The 16874-nt window shown below is 41.9% G+C and overlaps 1 protein-coding gene across 1 annotated transcript in view; it reads left to right on the top strand.

The window, feature by feature from the left end:
* The window catches only part of LOC142139513 (uncharacterized), a 34988-nt gene extending 18315 nt beyond the window's left edge, over window positions 1–16673 (top strand). Inside the window, exons 6-8 of the mRNA XM_075197183.1 lie at window positions 1948–2116; window positions 10470–10597; window positions 12741–16673. Coding sequence (XP_075053284.1) covers window positions 1948–2116; window positions 10470–10597; window positions 12741–13505 — 1062 coding nt within the window. The 3' untranslated portion in view covers window positions 13506–16673. The remainder of the gene's footprint in view (window positions 1–1947; window positions 2117–10469; window positions 10598–12740) is intronic.
* The last annotated feature ends 201 nt before the right edge of the window (window positions 16674–16874 follow it).

Here is a 16874-nt window from a genome sequence, read left to right on the forward strand (position 1 = left end):
CCCCAATCTCTCCAACCTTGGGTGAACTCCTGACAATGTTATTAGACATTATTTATCTAGATAGAAAAGCTACACTCTGATATCAAAAAAGGGGTAATAAAGTTTCACAAAAAATAGGGATTGTACATCGAATCAGTAGCAACTCCTATTCAACAAAATATTTTCAAACTTTTTGAACTCACTAAGTGGTATCTTCTTAGGCAACCGGATTGAAGCTAGATACACCTTGTCCGCCCAATTATCGACCCCCTACAATCTATAACTGCTATAATTAGATTCTCCTTTTGTTAAATCCCCCACCATGTGTATACACACTTTTTACCTAAAGATTTTCTTACCATTAGAATAATCTATTCCTACTTTAACATAGACAACGACCATTCCTTCAAACCCCCCCTATTTGTATCCCCTCACTCCCAATTATCCCTATTGCACTTTTTTCTTTTTCTTGGATATCCTTTTTTCTTATACATCATAATATTATAATTATACATCGTTATACACCTAATATACCTATTTTGATTGATATGCTCAAACAAGTTCTAAGCAAGTTCACTCATCAATTGTTTATGGTATAATTATCAATATATCATTATATATTGAACTTAATAATGTAGGATGATGTTTTCATTTGTAATGTGATTCATTGACTTATAGAAGATTTATATACGCAATGTGCTTATTATAATTTTCCCCTTTGAAAAATAATAAAAAAAGTTTTAAACTAAAATAAAAGGTTACTGGAATCCTGGCAATCCGTATGACCACCTGGCCCCATGAGGTTACCCAGATTGTGCCATGCTTTACCACTTCTCCCTGATCTCTGCTAACAATATAAAGTTTAGCCACCTTTGTGCAGCTTGAGACAGCTTCCCCATGGTAATAATGCATGAGATAAAACTTGACGGAACAGCCACTTGCACTGTCACTACAGGCTTAGTGGGCAGCACGGTGGCTCAGTGGTTAGCACTTCTGCCTCACAGCACTGGGGACATGAGTTCAATTCCCGACTATGGCCTTATCTGTGTGGAGTTTGTATGTTCTCCCGTTTTAGCGTGGGTTTCCTCCGGGTGCTCTGGTTTCCTCCCAAACTCCAAAAACATACTAGTAGGTTAATCAACTGCTATCAAAATTGACCCTAGTCTCTCTCTCTCTGTCTGTCTGTCTGTGTGTGTATGTTAGGGAATTTAGCTCCAATGGGGCAGGGACTGATGTGGGTGTGTTCTCTGTACAGCACTGCGGAATCAGTGGCGCTATATAAATAAATGGTGATGATGATGATAGTGGAGAAAACATATTTTTATTTGCAGCAATAAGCTGCGATACAAGGATTGTTATAGTAGTTTTCTAAAGATCAGTGGTCAGTATGATAAATAGGCCCAATATTCTGATAACATATAAAACAATATACGTAGTCTAGTGGCCAGTATGCAACACAAAACTTATGCAGGTGATTAGTATACAAACCTGAGTACAGTCTGGTACACTAAATACAAACCAAAAACACTGATCTGGTGACCAGTATACAAAGCAAAACTTGGTCTTGTGGCCAGTCTCCCAAGCTGACCCCAATCTGTTGATCAGTATACAAAGAAGATCCATATCTGGAGATTCTACTCACTACCTTCTATTATCCAGTAGTGTTGGTTAATAGAGCTTCTTTCCTGTCTTTTAATGGTACAGCAATGGCTTACAGAAGCTCTGTCTCACAGCAGGCAGACCTCTTCCCTTCCCCCTGGCATAATATCATGGTTGTAGCAACTGGAACAGGAACCATCCCACACGTGCCCCCTGAGGACAGTGTCCCGTTGCAGATGCCAATCTTGCAACGGTCTTATTTCCCCCATTTGTCCTAGAGTGTAGGTATAGTTTATACAATTTTGGCCACGCAAAGTGTCTGCTGTTCAAAATGTTTTATAATGATGTTGATATTTTTATATCACACAGGATCCTATACAGATCAAGGATGTTTCTACAGAAAATTACACCAATGAGATAAGCTCACTTCTGCCCAACACCAACTATTGTATATCAGTGATCGCATCTGCAATGAATACCAATAACGCAGTGGCCTCTCCCATTACATGTGTCATTACAAAAGCCCCTCAGGTGATAGGTAAGTATGATTTATATAATTTTTGTGATACAATTTATGGAGTTTTTATTTTATTTTAAAATTAAAGGGTGAGTAGATACTGCAGATGGAATGAAAGGGGATGCATAAGGAAAGTGACTAAGGATTAAAATTATCAAGCTGCGGGTTTTAAAAAAAATTGAGTTGTTGCCCATAGCAACCAATCAGATTCCAGTTATTATTTATTTAGTACATTCTACAAAATGACATCTAGAATCTGATTGGTTGCTATAGGCAACATCTCCACTTTTTCAAACCCGCAGCTTGATAAATTTACCCCTAAATATAAGCCATAACATATGAGTTTATAACCATTCTATTGTCTCTATATTGTGTTTTTACAAAGATGAGAAACACATTTTGCACTCATTGTATCCATCTGTTGTTCATGTATACAGTTACCAAAACATGGTGAAATACATACCAGCCACTGAGCTCAAGACACTCAATGATACATTTTACATAAGCAACCTACAGTATATAATTTTGCATTACAGATGTGAATTCTTGCGCATGGGTTGATATGTAATTGGCTGCCTATTTCCCCTGTTGATACTTTTTATTTAAGTTTATTGATGTCTAGTACTTCAATAAATTTAAAGAGCTAGACCAAAATGCAGCATTAGTACATGGCATGTCTAAATGGTTAGAATCAAACTGTAACCAATCAGAGCATCAGAACATTCACAAAGCTAGACCAATCTAGCCAATCAGAGCATCAGAACATTCACAAAGCTAAACCAAACTAGCCAATCAGAGCATCAAAACATTGACAGAGCTAGACCAAACTGTAGCCCAATAGATAATCTTGGGGAATGACTGGCCATACAGTAGTTATGCAGGACACACCAGTAACTTTGACAAATGGAGATTGTTGCTCAGTAAATGTATAATATACTGTATTATACATGGCACATCATTTTATATATATATTGAATAATACATAATAGGTAATTTAGGAAGCTTAAAACAGAGCAGGCACAGCACAATATCAGTGTTCATCTCGCTGTGCACCTCAATTTGTGTAAGTATGCCTGTTAATGGGTAATTCCATTCAAAGTAGGGATGAGCGCACTCGGATTTATGAAATCCGAGCCCATCCGAACGTTGCCGATCCGAGTCGGATCCGAGACAGATCCGGGTATTGGCGCCAAATTCAAATCTGAAACTGAGGCTCTGACTCATAATCCCGTTGTCGGATCTCGCGATACTCGGATCCTATAAATTCCCCGCTAGTCGCCGCCATCTTCACTCGGGCATTGATCAGGGTAGAGGGAGGGTGTGTTAGGTGGTCCTCTGTCCTGGTAGATCTCGTGCTGTGCTGTTTAGTTCTGTGCTGTGCTGTTTAGTTCTGTGCTGTGCTGTTTAGTTCTGTGCTGTGCTGTGCTGTGCTGTGCTGTGCTGTGTTCTGCAGTATCAGTCCAGTGGTGCTGTGTGCTGTGCTCTGTCCTTCTGAGGTCAGTGGTGCTGCTGGGTCCAGTGCTGTGTCCTGTTCAGTCCAGTGGTGCTGTGTCCTGTGCTCTGTGCTTCTAAGGGCATAGTTATTTCCCCAATATTCCCCTGTGTTTAAAAAAATAAAAAAAAGTTATTTAAAAAAATACCAAAAACTAATTTAATTTTTTTTAATTACCACAAAATTTGCACAACCAATCCTGCAGTATAAGCCCATTGGTACTGCAATATTACCAAGTTCACACATTCAGCAGTAAAAGTCCAGTGGTACTGCAATATTACAAAGTTTACACATTCTGCAGTATCAGTCCAGTGGTGCTGTGTCCTGTGCTCTGTCCTGCTGAGTTCCGTAGTGCTGCTGGGTCCTGTGCGTGTCCTGTTCAGTCCAGTGGTGCTGTGTCCTGTGCTCTGTGCTTCTAAGGGCATAGTTATTTCCCCATTATTCCCAAGTTTTTAAAAAATAAAAAAAAAGTAAAAAAAAATAAAAAATTAAAAAAAAAAAAAAATATATAATAATTATAACCAAATTTGCAAAACCAATCCAGCAGTATAAGTCCATTGGTACTGCAATATTACAAAGTTCACACATTCTGCAGTATCAGTCCAGTGGTGCTGTGTCCTGTGCTCTGTCCTGCTGAGTTCCGTAGTGCTGCTGGGTCCTGTGCCGTGTCCTGTTCAGTCCAGTGGTGCTGTGTCCTGTGCTCTGTGCTTCTAAGGGCATAGTTATTTCCCCATTATTCCCAAGTTTTTAAAAAATAAAAAAAAAGTAAAAAAAAAAAAAAAATTAAAAAAAAAAAAAAATATAATAATTATAACCAAATTTGCAAAACCAATACAGCAGTATAAGTCCATTGGTACTGCAATATTACCAAGTTCACACATTCTGCAGTATCTTGTGCTACATATAATGGAGACCAAAAATTTGGAGGATAAAGTAGGGAAAGATCAAGACCCACTTCCTCCTAATGCTGAAGCTGCTGCCACTAGTCATGACATAGACGATGAAATGCCATCAACGTCATCTTCCAAGCCCGATGCCCAATCTCGTAGTACCGGGCATGTAAAATCCAAAAAGCCCAAGTTAAGAAAAAGTAGCAAAAAGAGAAACTTAAAATCATCTGAGGAGAAACGTAAAGTTGCCAATATGCCATTTACGACACGGAGTGGCAAGGAACGGCTTAGGCCCTGGCCCGTGTTCATGACTAGTGGTTCAGCTTCACCCACGGATCTTACCCCTCCTCCTCCTCCCCCCCCCTACAAAAAATTGAAGAGAGTTATGCTGTCAGCAACAAAACAGCAAACAACTCTGCCTTCTAAAGAGAAATTATCACAAATCCACAAGGCGAGTCCAAGGATGTTGGTGGTTGTCAAGCCTGACCTTCCCATCACTGTACGGGAAGAGGTGGCTCGGGAGGAGGCTATTGATGATGTAGCTGGCGCTGTGGAGGAACTTGATGATGAGGATGGTGATGTGGTTATTGTAAATGAGGCACCAGGGGGGGAAACAGCTGATGTCCATGGGATGAAAAAGCCCATCGTCATGCCTGGTCAGAAGACCAAAAAATGCACCTCTTCGGTCTGGAGTTATTTTTATCCAAATCCAGACAACCAATGTATGGCCATATGTAGCTTATGTAAAGCTCAAATAAGCAGGGGTAAGGATCTTGCCCACCTAGGAACATCCTCCCTTATACGTCACCTGAATAACCTTCATAGTTCAGTGGTTAGTTCAGGAACTGGGGCTAGGACCCTCATCGGTACAGGGACACCTAAATCCCGTGGTCCAGTTGGATACACACCAGCAACACCCTCCTCGTCAACTTCCTCCACAATCTCCATCAGATTCAGTCCTGCAGGCCAAGTCAGCAGCCAGACTGAGTCCTCCTCAATACGGGATTCATCCGAGGAATCCTGCAGCGGTACGCCTACTACTGCCACTGCTGCTGTTGCTGCTGTTAGTCGGTCATCTTCCCAGAGGGGAAGTCGTAAGACCGCTAAGTCTTTCACAAAACAATTGACCGTCCAACAGTCGTTTGCCATGACCACAAAATACAATAGTAGTCACCCTATTGCAAAGCGTATAACTGCGGCTGTAACTGCAATGTTGGTGTTAGACGTGCGCCCGGTGTCCGCCATCAGTGGAGTGGGATTTAGAGGGTTGATGGAGGTATTGTGTCCCCGGTACCAAATCCCGTCGAGATTCCACTTCACTAGGCAGGCGATACCAAAAATGTACAGAGAAGTACGATCAAGTGTCCTCAGTGCTCTAAAAAATGCGGTTGTACCCACTGTCCACTTAACCACGGACATGTGGACAAGTGGTTCTGGGCAAACAAAGGACTATATGACTGTGACAGCCCACTGGGTAGATGCATCCCCTTCCACAGCAACAGCAACAGCTGCATTAGTAGCAGCAACTACAAAATGGCGGCTCGTGCAAAGGCAGGCAACATTGTGTATTACAGGCTTTAATAAGAGGCACAACGCTGACAACATATTAGAGAAAATGAGGGAAATTATCTCCCAGTGGCTTACCCCACTTAGACTCTCATGGGGATTTGTGGTGTCAGACAATGCCAGTAACATTGTGCGGGCATTAAATATGGGCAATTTCCAGCACGTCCCATGTTTTGCCCACACCATTAATTTGGTGGTGCAGCATTACCTCAAGAGTGACAGGGGTGTGCAGGAGATGCTTGCGGTGGCGCGCAATATTGCTGGACACTTTCGGCATTCAGCCAGTGCCTACCGCAGACTAGAGGCACATCAAAAAAGCATGAACCTGCCCTGCCATCACCTCAAACAAGAGGTTGTGACGCGCTGGAACTCCACCCTCTATATGCTGCAGAGGATGGAGGAGCAGCAAAAGGCCATTCAGGCCTACACAGCCACCTACGACATAGGCAAAGGAGTGGGGATGCGCCTCAGTCAAGCGCAGTGGAGACTGATTTCCGTGTTGTGCAAGGTTCTGCAGCCATTTGAACTTGCCACACGAGAAGTCAGTTCCGACACTGCCAGCTTGAGTCAGGTCATTCCCCTGATCAGGCTGTTGCAGAAGCAGCTTGAGAAAGTGAGGGAGGAGCTGATAAGCCATTGCGATTACACCAAGCATGTAGCTCTTGTGGATGTAGCCCTTCGTACGCTTTGCCAGGATCCGAGGGTGGTCACTCTTTTAAAGTCAGAGGAATACATTCTGGCCACCGTGCTCGATCCTCGGTTTAAAGCGTATGTTGTGTCTCTGTTTCCGGCGGACACAAGTCTACAGCGGTGCAAAGACCTGCTGGTCAGGAGATTGTCCTCTGAAGAGGACCGTGACATGCCAACAGCTCCACCCTCATTTTCTTCCACATCTATGGCTGCGAGGAAAAAGCTCAGTTTTCCCAAAAGAGGCACTGGCGGGGATGCTGATAACATCTGGTCCGGACTGAAGGACCTGCCAACCATTGCAGACATGTCTACTCTCGCTGCATTGGATGCTGTCACAATAGAAAAAATTGTGGATGATTACTTTGCTGACACCATCCAAGTAGACATGTCAGACAGTCCATATTGTTACTGGCAGGAAAAAAAGGCAGTTTGGAAGCCCCTGTACAAACTGGCTCTATTTTACCTGAGTTGTCCCCCCTCCAGTGTGTACTCGGAAAGAGTTTTTAGTGCAGCGGGGAACCTGGTCAGTGAGCGGCGAAGGAGGTTGCTTCCTCAGAACGTTGAAAAAATGATGTTTATAAAAATGAATAATCAATTCCTCAATGAAGTACAGCACTGCCCTCCAGACAGTACAGAGGGACCTGTGGTTGTGGAGTCCAGCGGGGACGAATTGATAATGTGTGATGAGGAGGAAGTACACACTGTAGGGGGAGAGGAATCAGAGGTTGAGGATGAGGACGACATCTTGCCTCAGTAGAGCCTGTTTAGTCTGTACAGGGAGAGATGAATAGCTTTTTTGGTGTGGGGGCCCAAACAAACCAATCATTTCAGCCAAAGTTGTTTGGTAGGCCCTGTCGCTGAAATGATTGGTTTGTTAAAGTGTGCATGTCCTATTTCAACAACATAAGGGTGGGTGTGAGGGCCCAAGGACCATTCCATCTTGGACCTTTTTTTTTTGCATTATATGACCAATCAACAGTCGTTTGCCATGTTCAAAAAGTAAAACCAAATTTAAAAAAATTCAAGAAATTAAACCAAAAGTAAAATGCCGTGTCATAATTTAAAACAAGAGGTATTGACGTGCTCTAAAACTACTGTATTGTTGTTTATATTTTATAAACACTACACTTGAAAGCTTGAGTCTTTCAATAAAAAAGTAACTGTCCATTGCACGAATATTTGCAACAGGGACAATTTTAGGGTTAAGAAAGTCAACTAATAACACTTCGACGCTGTCTGTCTTTATAAACACTACACTTGGAAGTTGGAGGAGGTATTGTGGCCCCGGCACCAAATTTACTACCGGGGCCACTCCACTGTGCAGTCCATATTTAGGTGTATCAGATATTAAACAACGGTGACAGTTGATGCCCAATTTTTTAATTATATTGTGGCCTCGGTACCAAATTGTGTACCGGGGCCACCACACTACGCAGTCCATACCCTTTTTTGGTGGAATTCTGACACGTGGAGAGTTTTTTAATTATATTGTGGCCTCGGTACCAAATTGTGTACCGGGGCCACCACACTACGCAGTCAAGATAGATAGATGCGTATCATAGATAAAGTACATTCAGTGGTGTGGGGCAAATTAAAAAATATTCAAAATGCACTGACATTATCAAAAACAAGAGGTTGTCACACGCTAAAACTCCAACATGTATATGATGGAGAGGATGGAGGAGCAGCCGTATGTGTAGTGTAATGCAGACCTGTTGAAGGTTTTTTATATATTTTATTGTGGTGCCCAGTGCCCACTCCTCTAGGCAGTCCAGGTACATTTATTGGTGCGAATCATAAAAGTTCAGGGTTTTTAATATATATTGTGGTGACCCACTCCTCTACGCAATCCAGGTACATTTATTGGTGCGATTCATAAAAGTTCAGGGTTTTTAATATATATTGTGGTGACCCACTCCTCTACGCAGTCCAGGTACATTTATTGGTGCGATTCATAAAAGTTCAGGGTTTTTAATATATTGTGGTGACCCACTCCTCTACGCAGTTCAGGTACATTTATTGGTGCGAATCATAAAAGTTCAGGGTTTTTAATATATATTGTGGTGACCCACTCCTCTACGCAGTCCAGGTACATTTATTGGTGCGATTCATAAAAGTTCAGGGTTTTTAATATATTGTGGTGACCCACTCCTCTACGCAGTCCAGGTACATTTATTGGTGCGATTCATAAAAGTTCAGGGTTTTTAAGATATTGTGGTGACCCACTCCTCTACGCAGTCCAGGTACATTTATTGGTGCGATTCATAAAAGTTCAGGGTTTTTAAGATATTGTGGTGACCCACTCCTCTACGCAGTCCAGGTACATTTATTGGTGCGAATCATAAAAGTTCAGGGTTTTTAATATATATTGTGGTGACCCACTCCTCTACGCAGTCCAGGTACATTTATTGGTGCGATTCATAAAAGTTCAGGGTTTTTAATATATTGTGGTGACCTACTCCTCTACGCAGTCCAGGTACATTTATTGGTGCGATTCATAAAAGTTCAGGGTTTTTAAGATATTGTGGTGACCCACTCCTCTACGCAGTCCAGGTACATTTATTGGTGCGAATCATACAAGTTGATGGTTTTCTTATTATATATATTGTGGTGACCCACTCCTCTACGCAGTCCAGGTACATTTATTGGTGCGATTCATAAAAGTTCAGGGTTTTTAATATATTGTGGTGACCCACTCCTCTACGCAGTCCAGGTACATTTATTGGTGCGAATCATAAAAGTTCAGGGTTTTTAATATATATTGTGGTGACCCACTCCTCTACGCAGTCCAGGTACATTTATTGGTGCGATTCATAAAAGTTCAGGGTTTTTAATATATTGTGGTGACCCACTCCTCTACGCAGTCCAGGTACATTTATTGGTGCGAATCATAAAAGTTCAGGGTTTTTAATATATATTGTGGTGACCCACTCCTCTACGCAGTCCAGGTACATTTATTGGTGCGATTCATAAAAGTTCAGGGTTTTTAAGATATTGTGGTGACCCACTCCTCTACGCAGTCCAGGTACATTTATTGGTGCGATTCATAAAAGTTCAGGGTTTTTAAGATATTGTGGTGACCCACTCCTCTACGCAGTCCAGGTACATTTATTGGTGCGAATCATAAAAGTTCAGGGTTTTTAATATATATTGTGGTGACCCACTCCTCTACGCAGTCCAGAAAGATACCTTGTTGCAACGTTTTGGACTAATAACTATATTGTGAGGTGTTCAGAATACACTGTAAATTAGTGGAAATGCTTGTTATTGAATGTTATTGAGGTTAATAATAGCCTAGGAGTGAAAATAAGCCCAAAAACTTGATTTTTAAACTTTTTATGTTTTTTTCAAAAAAAATCCGAATCCAAAACCTTAAATCCGAACCGAGACCTTTCGTCAAGTGTTTTGCGAGACAAATCCGAACCCCAAAAATAACGACAATCCGGATCCAAAACACAAAACACGAGACCTCAAAAGTCGCCGGTGCACATCCCTAATTCAAAGTACATAGTATTGTATTGTGTGTAGTTCAAATAAAAATGTAGTTCTGCTGAGTATGCAGTTGTTGTTGGATCCTTTGTAGTCCTCAATGCCTGTAGTCCTTTTAGTTTTGGGTGGAGTTATCTTTGAATAACACAGTCCCTTATGTTTAAGGTGTGCAATGATAAGTATAGAGCAGAATATCGAGAGAGAGTTATTCAGAAATGGTCAAATTGTGCCTTGCTTCTCATTACAGGTGACATAAGAATATATGTCATTGCTATAAGTGCCGTCTTTCTTTTGATTTTATCACTGCTGTGTCTGATTACACTTGACAAAACTGGATTTATCAGCTGGAAAAAGAGTTTCACCCCAAATGTTTTGGTTAGTGTGGTTTTTTTTTTTCTTTCATTTTTTCCTCTAGTTCTCAACAAAACAGCTGTTTACTTATACTGTCACTGTTTCATGTTTTTAATAATGGACACATAACAATGATGCTCTTGCATTTGGGAATACATCCATTTCTAGAGCAGCACTCGCTGCAGTGTAGTGAGGGATCTCATACCTGTAGAAGAGATGCTTGTCAATGAGTATGACACCACGCAGAGCCGTCTTAACAGCATTATAGGCCCTCGGTCAAACCAGTGCACTGAGGACCTACCTACACAACCACTCACCCACTTATGTACAATTAGTACTTGTATGTTTTCGTCAAGGTCAAGATATGTATTCGCAACAGCAAGATGGCATGTACAGATGACAGCTGATACGGAGGTGATTAGTCCACCTAAACATTTTAATAAAGAGGGGTTGAAGGTTCTGAATAAATCTCCTGGAATAATATACAGAATATTTGGCAAGCTATGGAGCCCCTATGCTCATGGGGCGCCCGGGCAACTGCCCAGTGTGCCCATTGCGTTAATACGGCCCTGACACTAGGAGTGCTGTTTGGGGCTTGTGGTTGGCTGCCCAGCCAATCTGGTTACCACCTGCTTAACTACTAAGCAATGAAACTGAGTTTTACTTTAATTTTAATCTCCAAAGCTGAAATTGAAACAGTTTGAAATTCTTTGAGGGGTCCAAAATGGGCCCGATTAATCACATCAGGCATACTGAGCGCAACCTGCATTTAGATTTAAAGGAATGTAATTAGATATGTGCGCTGTTGAATATGGGGGCAGGTCTGCTCTGCTCTACTAAGATGCTGCAGGGTTCGTCCAATAACTATGTGGATTGTAAATTTGCCAAACAATGAAAAAAAATGAAATTAATGTTATCTGTTAGTAATATAGGCATTAATGATATATCAGTTAAAACAAAAATCTATCCCCCCCCCCCCCATGAAATACATTTATTAGGATCTTGTTACTGTCTACTGAGCATAAAATACATTTTTACAGTTGCTTGTGATTGCAAACACATGTTATAGCGGCATACGAGACTGTCATCACTACTGATCAGGACTCAGACTAATTCTGTAGCTGGAGCAAGAGATACGGCAGAAAAACAAGTAACTTTCAGACGTTCAGAGCTGGATTTGGACGTGGCTGAGTGCGCTTGAGTTTGGCGCGCCCCTACTGTACATTGACTATGGCAAAACGCCTCTTCCCCGCCCTGTTCACTCCACGAAATCGTAGGCTGTAGTAAGTGTCCTTTGCGATCGAAGATAGAGCGGACAGGGCTGCGTACACGGCCGTGCATCACAGATCTGGGCAGGCGCAGAGTGATTTTGCGTACAGTACGCTAAAAATCGGCAGATTTTGATGAATCAGGCCCAGTATGTCTAATTTTTATATTACTGCCTCTCACTACAATAAAAAGAATCAGCTACAGCTGGGATTTCTGGAAAAATTCTTGCCAAAGCAGCTGAGCGATACTCATTGTCCCAGAAATACTGACCCGGTTATGGTCGAGTTACCACTTCGCCAAGCCAGTCCTTACAGATGTCTGCATGCTTGTGCCAATAAAAATAATTTTGTGGTTACTTTTATCTTTAAAAAGCAATTACTGTTTTTCTGTTACTTTAATTAATCTGCTGTCCCCTCACTATTTACACACATTCTTCTCTGGTTGTCTGAACCTGATCTGGTTGTCGGATGTCAGCCATCTTTGTGTCATTATGATGCCGGTCACTAGTCTGGTGCACTAGTGCTGGGACCAAAGCATTCTGGGTAGTGCAACAGATGCTTTTTCCACCACAAAATGACTCCAAACAGAAGTAAATGACCGTTGTCAGACATAAAAGTAGACAGGACAATGGTATTAAGCATTAAAGAGGTTAAATAAATGTGTGTTTACAGTCATATAGGTGAGGTAGTGATATAGGTGAGGTAGTGATGAAATATAATATTATTACAGTAAGAATCAGTATGTGGGGTTAAGCAGGATGAGAGAGCATAGGTTATTTTCACATTGTAGATTCCGTCACACTAGTTCTGGGGGGTGAACAAGCCATTAAAAAAAGTGATATGTGTTTGTAAATGCATACTGTTGTTTGTCTAATAATACATATTTTCTCCACTGTCAGAAATCCCTCCCAATACAGGAAACATTATTTAATGGGAATAATGAATTAATTCCCCTGGTGTCTATTATATCAATGGAAACAAATGGGAGAAATGAAAATGAAGAAGTCTACACAACCAGGGCAAGACTTCAGGACAATGCCTCCTATATTGCAAATAATGCAGACAATAGGGTTGTGGACCAACAAGAGTCCGGAAGTCAAGATAGTGACTGTTCCATGGAAGAAGGAATCTCCAGAGAACATTCTGCACTCCTGGATACGTCTAATCTACAACTCTCAGGAGTCATTTTATCAGAAGAACCAAGTAATGAAGATGTTGTCTCTTCAGCTGAAGATAACATTCTCAGGAGACATCCAAAATTCATTGCGGTGTCAGATAGACGTATGAAGGTCCCATCAGAAGATACAATTATAGGACTTAGCAAGACAGGGGCGTTCACTTCCAACACAGCAAATAATATGAACGAGTCATTTAATGGAAGTAATGTTTTTAAGATTGATTTAAATTCTGTATGTGTAGCAGACCCTGAGGATCTCTGCAACAGTCTCAAAACATTATCTGTAAAGGAGGAATCAGAGGATTCGGTAAGTCCCCACACAGATGGAGACTCAATAGATGGTCAGCAATTCAGACTGTTCTCTGGTGTGTTTCAAGGAGATGCACCCAGAATGGTCAATCCTGGGTATAACAACAATGAAGAAGAGGACACGTCAGATAAGGATGATCCCAATGAACATCTTCCCGCTGATTACATTAAGCGGTAGAGTTTTTATTACTAAGTGTAATATTTATAGCCATTTGCAGTGATTTTAGTGTGCTAAATGTTATTGATCATTTTTTAATTAACTCAGATGCATAATGAATCAAGAATTGTACTACTCTGTAGATCAAATATACAATTACTGCCACGAGTCGCGGCGGTGCCTCAATGTGCCCAGCAGGACGTGTCCCGGCCGTCTCCATGACAACCGGGACGTCACTTCCTGTTTTCGCCCCGGCCATTGCCTAGGCAACGATCGGGACGCTGTAGTATTTGCGCGCGTCCCGGCATTAGGTGCAGCCTGGCGCATGCGCAACTAGTTAATTTAATTATATTAATTACCAACTCCTGAGGCTGATTTCTCCCTGCTGGGCTCCTCTGCTACCATTGGCCAGTCTCCCTGCCGGTTATAGTTCTCAGTTGCTGTTTGCTAACCTGCTCCTGTGCCTTGAACCTGTTTTTTGTTTTGGATTACTCGTGTATAACCCTTGGCCTTGTTATTGAACTTTGCTTCTCTGCCTGTTGCCCTGACCTTTGCTTCGTTTCTGGACCCTCCTCGTTTGCTGCCAGCCCTGACATCTTGCCTGTTTCTTACCACGGTACCTGCTTTGGACCTAAGTCTTCGGCCTGTTTCCTGACCACGCTTGATTCACTATTCCCCGCTACTCTGCGCTACGGTACGTTCATAAACCTGTACTACTCTGAGTTTAAGACCTGGGGGCATCTGAGTACCTGTGAGCATAACAAGCTCTACGGGAAAGGCGGCTGCTATAGGTGAAGACTTCTCCATCTTGTTCTACAAGTTTATGATAAGACTGTTAGCCGTAACAATTACATATTATTATTTTTGTTGCTATGTTTCTCTGCAACTTGAAGTCTGTAAGTTGTGGTGCAGACACCTGAACTGCAAGGATTATGTAATTTAGTGGTTAATATGCAACGGTACCACTGATTAGGTATGATACATGTACGATACATAATGCAGTACCTCTGCTATTTACTATGCCCGGGGCTACTTAGGGAGCCCAAGCGAAGAACTTCCTCCTATGCAATGTGTTTTAGATGTTCATCGGCAGCCTAATGCAACCTGTTAATATTTGGATTGAGGTGTTTCACTCAGACTTGTTGCCAGAGGTGTATAAAATCAAGCACCTAGCCATGCAGTCTCAATTTGCAAACATTTTGTGATACAAAATGGGTCATTCTGAAGAACTCTGTGACTTCAAGCGTGGTACTGTGAAAGGATGGCAACTATGCAATAAGACGGTTCATGAAGGTTCATCCCTGCTGGATATTCCACGTTCAACTGTAAGTGATATTATTAGAAGTGGAAGCATTTAGGAACAACAGCAACTCAGGCATGAAGCAGAAGACCACGTAAAATCACAGAGCAGGGTCAATGACTGCTTAGACACATGGTGCGTAAAGGTCGAAAACGCCCTGCTGATTCCATAGCTGAAGAGTTCTGAACTTCCACTGGCATTAATGTAAGCACAAAAACTGTGCATCGGGAGCTTAATGGAATGGGTTTCCTTGGCCGAGGAGCTGCATGCAGGCCTCTCATCAACAAGACCCATGTCAAGCGTCGGATGGAGTGGTGTAAAGCACACTGACTGGACTGTGGAGCAGTGGAAAGGTGTTCTGTGGAGTGACGAATCACGCTTCTCTGTTTGGCAGTCTGACGGCCAAGTTTGAGTTTGGGGATGCCTGGAGAACATTACCTGCCTGACTGCATTATGCCAACTATGAAATTTGGTGGAGGAGGGATAATGGTATGGGGCTGTTTGCAGGATTTGGGCTAGGCCCCTTATTTCCAGTGAAGGGCAAGCTTAATGCTTCAGCACACCAAGTCATTTTGGACAATGCTATGCTTCCAACTTTGTGGCAACAGTTTGGGGGAGGCTCTTTTCTATTCTGACATAACTGTGCCCCAGTGCACAAAGCAAGGACTACAAAGACATGGTTTGATGAGTTCGGTGTGGAAGAACTTGACTGGCCCGCACAGAGCCCTGACCTCAACTCCATCGAGCACCTTTGGAATTAACTGGATCGGAGATTGCGAGCCAGGTCTTCTCGTCCTACATCAGTGCCTGACCTCATAAATATCTACTATATAAAAGCCTAGTGGCGTGTGTCTGTGTGTGGGGAAAAAAAAACAAGCTGCAGCGCCACCTGCTGGGCGAAGTTATACACTGACCTACTAAATTCTTAGTGTGTGTGGGGGAAAAAACTCAGAAAGGGCTGAAATTTGCTGCAGCGCCACCTGTTGGGCAGAGTTATACACTGACCTACTAAATTCTTCGTGTGTGTGGGGGAAAAAAACTCAGAAAGGGCTGAAATTTGGTATACTAAGATGTTTTTAATTTGTTAATTTAATTTGTTAATTGTTAAAAGTGTTTATAAAGATTTTAAAAAAATAGATATATATTTCTTGAAGGAGAAGTGACAGTTGGGAGTGGTTGGTGGTTGCCGGGGGTGACAGTGGGGAGTGGTTGGTGGTTGCCGGGGGTGACAGAGCGAGAGGAGTGTGATACTCAGGACCGCTGAGAGAGATCCCTGTGTCTGGATAGATGTGGCGATAAAGATGAAGGATGAGGTGATGGAGAAAAATGATGAGGTGGTGACATGTGGACAAAACCACGTTAAAAAAGGGCGCTTGCGTCGGGAAGTAACGCTCTTCCCCTGAGGAGGCCTGGGCTAGCCCCAAATGCATGACAAGAACCTTTTTAACACCTTAAGTAGCTTGATTTGACTAGAATGCTTGAGTATCATGCACGGGTTAACTTGTATGATATATTAATGTGGTGCGCGTTCTTAAAAATATTATAGGAACATGTTTATTTTTACCCAATTACACTTTTCCACAATATTGTTATTTAGGGTATTTCTGCATTAGTGATAGTTATGTACATATTTATGAGGTCATAAATGCCAGATTGCATTGTAGCACAATATAACTGTTTTTGTATATTTTATATATACTCTATATCATATATTTTTATCTTTTTGCGCTCCTTTTATGACCTCATAAATGCTCTACAGAATGAATGGGCAAAACTTCCCACAGAAATACTCCAACATCTTGTGGAAAGACTTCCAAGAAGAGTGGAAGCTGTTATCTCTGCAAAGGGGGACCAACTCCATATTAAAGTATATGCATTAGAATACAATGTCATTACAGGTATTCCTCACTTAACAACCTACCCATTTAATGACCGCTCGGACTTACAACCAGGTTCTCCCTGGGTCCTCATTGTTATAATTGCTGCTGTTTGTAGAGCTTTACTGTACACATGTTTATTTTCTGTTATGCAGTGTTATGTAATGTAAAGCAAACTAACAAAATACAGTTTTCTTTAGTCTATTTCTTCAT

Source organism: Mixophyes fleayi, chromosome 2 (genome assembly GCF_038048845.1).
Source record: "Mixophyes fleayi isolate aMixFle1 chromosome 2, aMixFle1.hap1, whole genome shotgun sequence".
NCBI classification, from domain to species: domain Eukaryota; kingdom Metazoa; phylum Chordata; class Amphibia; order Anura; family Limnodynastidae; genus Mixophyes; species Mixophyes fleayi.